General features: G+C 34.1%; 1 protein-coding gene across 1 annotated transcript; it reads right to left on the bottom strand.

Annotated features, from left to right (window-relative positions):
- Nucleotides 1–6,823: 6,823 nt before the first annotated feature.
- Nucleotides 6,824–9,861, bottom strand: HELRODRAFT_77374 (hypothetical protein; the record flags this gene model as incomplete). Its single annotated transcript, XM_009017877.1, has 6 exons — nucleotides 6,824–6,944; nucleotides 7,208–7,353; nucleotides 7,706–7,800; nucleotides 8,355–8,665; nucleotides 8,813–9,196; nucleotides 9,653–9,861. Coding segments are annotated over 6 exons (1,266 nt in total), but the record flags the coding sequence as incomplete, so codon positions are not given.
- Between the last annotated feature and the right edge of the window lie 325 nt (nucleotides 9,862–10,186).

Below are 10,186 nucleotides of genomic sequence, written 5' to 3'. Positions count from 1 at the left end.
TGTTGAGGGCCTGCATCTGATTCGTCAGATCTTCCACTTGCTTTTTGTAAGGCGTCCTGTAATTCGTTAGACATTAATGGATATAGGAATAATTAAGCAATCACCCTCGTCCCAGCAGTCACCAGCTAAACTTCTATCAACCACAAAAGAACATTAACAGACAACATGCAACAACAAGCAACTAACAAACAAACAGCCATACAACCAAACAACCAACGAACAAACAAACAGCCACACAACCAAACGACCAACGAACAAACAAACAAAAAACCAACAAACGACTTACAGCTGTTGTATTTGCAGCTGCAGAACTTGAACTTCTAGTTCAGCAGCTTCGGATTTTTGCTTCATTTCATCCATCCTGCCTGTGTAGTCTGCCGTCAGCTTCTCAACCTATCACCACCACCATTGTGTGTCAGGCGATGACATCCAACAGTCGTTTGAACAAGATCGCAAAAGAATAAACTTTTAAATAAAAAAAATGTAAAACACCAAAATGATTAAATGTTCAGTGAGCCGTTTGTATCCGACAAATCAATTTGACATCATGATCATTAATTTTTACTAAAATGAAGCCAGGCAAACATCGATGAATGACTGTCTCCATAGCAGCATACGTAAAGCTGTTTATTTTATAACGCTAAACCATTACACCTTCCTCTTCCGCCACTTCCGTTCTTACTCGCTTTTTTTCGTTTCCTCTTTTTTCCTACTTTCTCTCCCCTTCATGCATAACAATTCATTCCCAAAACAACCCAATAAAGTATATTATGTATGCTGAAATCAGTCTCACTTGCATCAAACCAACCAACCAACCATCTGTTCGAAGTTTCTGATTTGTACTCCCGTCTCTTGCATCAGCTTCTGATTGGACGACTTCTCGCGGACCAACTTGTCTCGCTCGCCAATCAGCTTCTTGTGCTCATCGATCAGGTTGTTCAACTCCATTTCAATCTTCAAATTATGAAGATGGTACGTTACGTAATAACAACGACGTTTGTGGGACAACATGGGAATAAAATGATAATGCAGTTAAAACATGTTGTTGTTTGCAGTTTAATTAAATCATCCTAGGCATAACTCCGTTGTCTCATCAAGCAATCATCTTCTCAATCAACCATTAGTCAATCAATTAACTAAGTCAAAGTATGCATTTGCTTGCTCCATTATTGAAATATTTCACCCACCATTTAACCATTCAACCAACTAACAATTCATTTTGTTTGACTAACAATTCATCTCCCAACCACCTCCCAGCAGCAAACTTCATCCATCGCCGTCACTCACCAACTCTTTCTCAGCTGAAACTTTCTTAACAGTTCCTTCAAGTTCGGTTTTCTCTGACTCGACAAAAATTTTCTGCTGGTTCAAAAGTTTCAGTTGGTTGTTCAGCTTTCTGTTCTCAACCAACAACCTCTTGTGAAGATGGTGGTGGTCAGCGATGTCCAAGCTCCCATTGCTCTGGTCATCATCGCCACCATTCTCCTACAAAATATTTAGGAATGGTCAACGAAGCTTCTTAAAATAGAATGATTTAAATTTAAAAAAAAAATTCGTTTCAATTTGCAGAAAAGCTTTCGGGAAAATGATATTTCAACAGATCCGATAATGTTTGACATCCCACTGGTAGAAACAATCAACGAAACGACACCAACAAAAACAAAACCTGCCAGCAACGACCACAACATGAAAACACCAAACAGAACGTACCATCTCATCGTCATTACTATCAGCAGCCAGGTTATCCATATCCTTGCAACAAGATTTGCAAATGTTAACGGATTTTATCTAAACAAATAAAAATATATAATTATACATTGTGAACATTTTCAACAGTGAATTGTCAAACATTCAACAAAAGTATGCACTGTGAAGATATTCAATGGTGAATTTTCAAACTTTTAAGAAAAGTAGCCGCCTAAGTAAGAGACGCTGCAGTTCATCTACTTTTAAAACATTTATTCAATATATCCATGTGATTTGAATGTGTGGATTCAAGAATACATGGTACATGGCTTGCACAAGGCTCGACACGTGCAATATACATTCATTCATACATACATACATATATGCATACATACATATATGCATACATACATATACGTACATATATATGTATATATATATATATATATATATATAAGTACATACATACACACATACATTTTCTACATATATATATATTTATACAATACACTCAAAACATTTAGAAAATATAGTTCCTTACAGACATAAGATTAAAGTGGAAGTACAAATATGAAAGCACTTGTACATTTGAAATTACTTTCATTTTTAATGTTTTCAAAGTTTTGACTTTTTTAAATCTTCAAAATAGTAGAATAGTAAAATCAGTGCGAGACTTGACATAACATTTGGCGAATGAATGAGCAATTATTATAACTGATCTGCAATGAAATTATTTTTTTGATTTTAACCAAGAATGTGAGGATGTGAGACATGAGAGGACGAACCGGATACTGCTTGGAATATGGTGCATCAATTTCGTCCAATGAAATTTGCATAATTATAATTATGCAAACTTCACGAATAATTATCCGTGAAGTTCTTATATTAGTTAGTGCGTGACATGTAACTACTTCTCAAATTGAAAATAACCAACCAATCAGTTAGCTAGCTAGTTGTTGGAACGAATGGAGCATCATATGCAAATAAAACAGAACTAAATAATTTATATTTAATACAAAAAAGATACGTCAAATCATTGTTCTCAAATGATTATTTCAACAGTTCCATAAATAAAAATATATTTTTTGATAACCAAATTATGGCTGTTTATGAAGTAAATAAATATAAAACATGTTTATTAATTTTTAGAATTATTCATGAAAATAATAAACTAAATAAACACATCATAAATTTAATTGAATACAATAGAATTTCAAACACCCGATCTAATGATAAACTTTTAATTAAAACAAATTTAATATTGAATAAAATTAGTGCTCATCAGTTTTTCTATTATGCGCCGTTGGTTTGGAATGGACTGCCATTTTATTTGAGGGCTTTGACAAATTATAATGATTTCAAAATTCAATTAAAGACCTATTTCATATGTTTGTCATAATGTTTTATAATTTTTTGCATATAGTTACTTTTGTTTTATACATTTTCTTGATTGGGTTTTGTGCTTAGATGTGTGCGCATGGGTGTTGTGTTCGAATGTTTGTCTATATGATGTACAATTGGAAATTACTATTATATTATTAACAGCCAAATAATGTTTGATCATAACTATTTCCGTTATTACTTTTTTGTGTGTGATCAATTGAATATGTGACTTTAAATGTATGGAATGGATGTTTTTGGGGTTGGCTGAAAAAAAACACTCGTAGTTATGCTGGACCCTTTTTTTCAAAATTATTTTTTAATGTTTGAAAAATAAACGGATAAAAAAAAATATGCGCAACAGTTGTTACGTTATATATATATATATTTTTTTTTACAATATTCTATTACCAACATATATATATATATATATATATATAGCCATGCGTAGGATTACGCATAAGTATAACACACATACACGAGGGCACAAGAGAATAAGCGTATACATGTTGACAATGCGTACAGAACATTACGCAAGCAGCTCTATGTACGAAAGCTGGACGGACGTGCCTGGTCAATATGCCTTATATAATGCAATGTGCGAGTGTTCGCATCAAACATACGCAATTATTAATTCTTTCAAGTTTAACAGTTTCTCACAAACATTTCATGTTTATTTATTTATTTATTTAACCGTGAACTTAATGAATGAATCATAATTGAACAATTTATAATTTTTTTAAACATATTTTTTGCACAAGTCAGCTCTGTAACAATTTTTTCTTGTCGAATGAAAAATTCGTTATCGGACTAGAATTAAACATAATATATAAATAAATATTTAAAAGCAGCAATTTTGAAATGTCTGAGGTGCCACAGCTTCAAAAAAAAACTTATTTCCAAATCAAAAACTCACCGAGCCAAAATAAATTTCAATTATTGGCTTTTATCAAGTTTTCAATTTCCGTTCTGAAAAACCATTAAGCGTTTTAACAAGAGATGGAAAACGGCCCGATGGTTGCAACTTGATCTCTTTAAAAAATTATGGGTGCTTTGTAAAACGACACACACACCTGACCACCAGCAGAGAGTCGCAACCAAGGCATCGGAAAATTTGAGAAAATAAAAAAATTTGTAATCTCCTCTTACATAATAACCATTTATTCATGCTGATTTTAAATTATTCTTTCCTTTTTTTGATAGCCACTGCAAACATCCTTCATAGATTAATTTTTAAATTACTAACATGTTCTGTTCTGGAAGGATGTAAAGAGAACTGGAAAGAAGAAGATGCTCCAGCAACAATGGAGACTGCGGTAGTCGAGCATATTAAATTAATAGTAGAGTGCGTCCGTCCACATGGTAAAGTAAAAAAATTGTCTTAATGCAGATTTGTTATGCCAGATTTAGCATTACACAAACCGTCTTATCTCAGTTCAAAGCTTGACTATCCATAGTTTCCTAGAAGTACATCTAACTGACGGTATACGACGGTTTCAAAGGTGCCCAGATTAATGATAACACAGACGTTTGCCTGGATAGCTGCTGATCTTGAGAAATTATTTTGCATTTGCACCCTAGATTTTCTGCAACTAACGGTTTAAGAAAAAAGGGTCATTAGACTCAGCAGTACATTTGACACCAGTTCTACAACTGATAAAAACCACAAATAAGACCAAGCAAGCGTAAGAAAAAAAACTGATCTTGTTTCGAATGAGGTTTTTTTTCAATTCATTCGTTTAGGATTAATATCGCAGCAAACTTTTCCGACGTTTGTTGAATATTAAATTTCTTCATATTTTTGACACGAAAATTCTGATTTTTTAAAAATAATATTGCTTGATCTAGATGTCTCCAACGATATATTTGATGTTTTTAGATTAGGCAAAAGATCTGAACAGTCACAAAAGTACAGACCAATTTCGATTAAGTTGAATAACTAAAGTATCAAAAGTTAATTGCTATAAATTGAAAAGAAATGAAAATATTAAGAGAGCAATGACTTGACTTGATAAAAGATAGAAGAGGATAAAGAAGAGTTATAAGTAAAAAAGATAAAAAATAGTGGTAATAAAAATATGACTGGTGGTAGTAATAATAACAGTGATAATAATGATTGTAATAATAATGCCACAAAAAATGTACGTACTACTTCTATTTATAAATTTGTCGTTATTACTGACTATGGTGAAGATGACTTCAACTTTATAAGGCCTTAAACTTTATCGCCACCTATAAATCCTAACCCTCTCCTCCACTACTAACAGTACCCTTCAACAACAACAACAACTGAATTATTATTTCTATGATTATTACTATCAACGTTATTTATATGTTTATTAGAACAACTAACATTTCTTAACAGGAACTGTTATTTTGATTGACCATAAATTTTTTGTGATCTTTCACCTTATTGACTAAATAGCGACGAATTTTCAAATCTAGAGAAAAAAACTCATGACATTTTTTGATTTAACATTCTTTTTATCATTATTATTATTTATAATTATTATTATCACAAAATTTTTTATTCTGTTTTTCGTATAAATAATTACTAATACAGTATCTTAGATATGTAATTTTCATCTTACACTGATGAAAATGCATGTGTGATTTCGTGACGTTTACCTTTTTAAACTGGCATAACCATTCCATGCGATGCAATTACATTTTAGTAATATGTCAGTGGTTATTGTTAATAATTTTAAATATCATTAAATACTTGGAACAACCTAAAACGTTTTGTCAAAACTTTTGAACGCCGAATGCTGAACTTTTGAAAGTTGAAATGCAAAGCTGAATGCTCAAATTGTTTTGTTACTAACCATTTTGAATTCGAATTAATATTTCAATTTTATAAGTAATCAATACTTTCGTTTTAATTAATGCTTTAGTTCTAATTAATTGATTAATTTCAATTAATATTTTGGTTTTAATTAATATTTTAATTATAGGTATTTATTATTATCGTGTTATTAATTTAATTTTAATCAGCAGGATTAATCACCCCATTCACCTCTCACATCACAAACATCACATAAATAGACTATATCATCACAGAATGCAGCATCACTTTTAAAGAAATATACCATAATTTAAACGAATAATCAATCCAGCCAGACAAAAGTTTAAAGATTAGCAATTTTAGATCATCACAATCAAAAAATTACTCAAAAAATACTACACCCCAAGTGACATCACAAACCTCGACGCCTGCCGCCTCAAGGGCTCTCAGCTTGTTCTCCGTGGTGCACAGTTTGTGGGTGAGCTCCTCGATCTGGTCCAGATATTCGTCAACAGGATCGTCCTTGTCCATGTCGATCAGCTTCAAACTCTGGTCAGGGTGATGGTGGTTTAGTGTTTATTTCATTATTGTTAATCTACCTGATCCGCGATGTGTGTAGAGTGATAAAGTTTCAACATGCATGTGTGAAATGTATTTATTTGTTTGTTAAACAAATAGTTAAACAATTAAATAAAACAAATTAACAATAATTCAACACAATTTATACATGAAATCAGTTGCTTTCATTGTCACATGCATCCAATCAAACAAAACACTAAACATCATACAACTGAAAAAAAAATGTGTCAAGATTTGGAAACGAACCTTCAATTCATTGGATAGTTTATCCTTCATGTTCATCTCATTCTTCAACTTCTCATCCAACTCTTTCAACCTGCGCGCATCTTTATCCAACTGGCTCTGTTGAGTAAATCCACTACAATTATTATTATCCAAATTTGCCACAGCAGGTTATAGCTTAGTAGAAAACAAAAAAAGAGAAAAGATAATAAATAATAATTCAATAGCCACCTGGATGTCATGCTTTTCGATGTTCAACTCCTCTAATGAAAACTGCATGTCTTCCAGTTTCCTGGTCAAAAAATAAGGTGAGTGAATAATTGCATGATGATGAAAATGATGATGACAGATGGCGGCAGTGATGGAAATATTAACAATAATGATGAAAATGTAAGTAATTATAACAATAAACAATGATAATGATGAACCAACCAATCAACCAACAATTAACCAACCAACCAATCAGCTACTCAACCAACCAACCAAGCAGCTACTCAACCAACCAAATAACCAATCAATCAATTAAACAACCAACCAACCAACCAATCAACCAACCTCTTCTCTTCAATCAGCTGCATCTTCAGATCAGCCTTGGAACTTTCCAGCTTGCAGATGAGCTCCTTCGCTCGTTCCAACTCCTCACTCATTCCGGCTTCATATTTTTTTTTCTCCGACTGCATCAACATCAACTGGCTTTCCATCTGTGTGATAAGTAAATGAATGAATGAATTAATGAATGAATGAACGAACGAGTGAATGACTGTGTGAATGAATAGATAGATAAACGAATGAAAGGAAGTAATTAATATTAGCAACAAATTATTTCATAGGCCTCAAATGTAACCGCCATCATCATCATCTTCACTATAGAGTGTAATCATAACATTGTCATAACACAATCATTCAATGAAGCCAAAAACATCAACTGCTTATCATATCATGCCATTCGTCATCCAACAAATTAATTTAATTAATTATTCAATTGAAAAACACCCTCATCACTTTTATTGTCGTCATCATCATCATCATCACACAATCACCATCATAATCCACCTCGTCAACTTGGGCAGCAGTCTTGATGAACTCTGACCTATCGAGGTCACGCTCCTTGATCAGCTGTTCCACGTGTTCCTCCTTCTCTTTCAATGCTTTCTAATATGTGTGCGTGCGTGTGTGTGTGTGCGCGTGATTCTTATTATATGCGAGTGTGTTTGTATGTGTGTGTGTGTTGAAGATTGTTAATTGTTACAATGTGACAGTTTATGTGACATCCTGACGATGACGACAAAAATGGTAATAACAAATGAAGACGACGATGACATACCTGTAGAACAGATAAAGTGGATGTGCCGTACATGGAACCTTTACTCCTCGACAACTGGAGGAAATGGGACAAAATAAAATGAAAAAAAAAATAACTTAGATTCATTCACACACTTTAAATTTAATTTAACTTTCATAAAACTTTCTACATTCTTTCTCTTCCCATTCGTCGTCATCATCACCATCATCATCATCATCAATAACAACAACACTTCCGTTGTTAATGCTATTACATTTCCTAAATATCATCAATATTGCATACATTAACAACAAATCTAAAACAAATACTAAACGGGATTTCCAAGTGACGTCACCCCTAACTTGAGTCGCCTGCTGGCACTTGAGGCGGCCGACCCGATGGAACTAATCGACTCCTGACTACCTCTGCTGTTCATTATGTTGTTGCTGTTGTTGGTGTTGTTGCTCCAACTGGCCGTCATGAGGTTGTTGTTGCTGCTGTTGTTGATGTTGCTCAATTGGTTTTTTATCTGATATCGATGGGATGAGATTTGGTGTGGTTGATGTTGAAAGTTTTGTTGTTGTTGTTGCTGCTGTCTATGTTGTTGCTGCTGTTGAGATCTGATGCCAGCAGGTGTAGCAGACGTTGGCAACAATCTTGCCATCACTTTGCAGATCTCAACTTTGTGGATTGGAGCGAAGAGTCCGTGCATTGGAGTGCATTGGAAGTATCTTCAATGGATTAGTTATTCATAATTCATTATTCAGATTTTTTACTCAAACTTTTAATACTGAAATTATCTACATAGTTAGCCACATCAACCACACAAAACGTCAACCACGCACGCAACACACAGACCACCCAACCACCTAACTAACCTTTTGCCGGCCACCGATCCATCATTCTTCCCCAGAGGTTCCCTCAAATCCACTCCAACCCAAACTCCTTTCGCAAACTCAGCCTCTCCGATGAACTTCACAATTCCATTTTTGCTGCCACTAACGACCACATGGTCACCTAATTTGAAAGGTAGACTGGATAAGTTGGCGGCAGAAGAGTCAGATGTTTGATTATTAGTTAGATCATTTGATAATTGCTTGCCCGATCCGTGACTTGAATTCGAACCGACACTCGTCTTGCGTCTGGGTAGGGCACTCAATGGAGTGACAGATGGCTGGCTAGGAGTACTGAATGCAGAACCAGGAGATGTTACAGAACTGTTTATGTTGATGTCTAGAACGTTTAAACTGCTGTTGTTGCTACTGCTATAATAGGAGTTGATGCTGTCGTCGTTATTTGTGTTGGGTGTGCCTATGCAGCTGCCATCTGCCGTCGTGCCTGGATTAAGGATGGGGTTGGTGACGTTGTTGTGTTGCTGTGGTTTGTTGGGTGTCGTTAATATGGAAGGAGTAGCCCTCTCAGACATATTTTTCAACATTTTTTGTTGCTTCTGTTCTGATTTCGAAGAGGAAGATGATGATTTTTGGGACGATTTGTCGGATGCATTGTCTGGACTGTCAGTTCCTTTGCTGCTCTTTTGTCAAATAATCAGGCATATTAAAAGACCAAATTATATTCAAATAGGCACAACTTTTTCTACAAATGCAAAATGTTTAAGAATAAAAGATATTATACTATAACTCAAAAAAATGTTTAGAAAAAAACAAATAATAGAGGTTATTCAGCTAACAGATGTACTGAGGCTTGCATTGTAGTACTTGGAGAGTTTTGAGAGATTCGAAAATATGCCTCTCCTCGGTTCGCACATGAAGTACCTCACGCCATTCACACTGCCATCGTTCTTCCCAACTGCAGAGTCTAACACCACCCCTGCCCAGCACCCACTCGAGAACTGTACCTCCCCTATGTACGCTATTATACCCGGCTTGATGCCACCCACAAATACTCGATCACCTATCTTGAAATCATCTGCTTCACCACCTTGCAAATGAATGGTCAAAGAAACATTACAAATTCATCTAATTTGTTTGAAAATTTTGTTCAAACATTATTAATTTCACTAATTTCAAATTGAAAAGCATGCAATTGATCAAACTTTAAATCTGCAATTAAATAAATGAATAAATCAGACTATAAAATTACTAACTATGGTTTACTAATTGTTGTCTGGTCAATGGCACTGGACTGTTTCGAGCTGCTGAACTCAAATAAGGTCTCGACATTCTCCCAGATATCTTTCATTTTTATTATTTTTTTATTTTCATTTATTTAATATTAATTGCTTATTTATT

This window comes from Helobdella robusta (genome assembly GCF_000326865.2).
Source record: "Helobdella robusta unplaced genomic scaffold HELROscaffold_20, whole genome shotgun sequence".
NCBI classification, from domain to species: domain Eukaryota; kingdom Metazoa; phylum Annelida; class Clitellata; order Rhynchobdellida; family Glossiphoniidae; genus Helobdella; species Helobdella robusta.
Note: the sequence above shows the minus strand (reverse complement) of the source record. Positions and strands in the feature narration are given on the sequence as shown.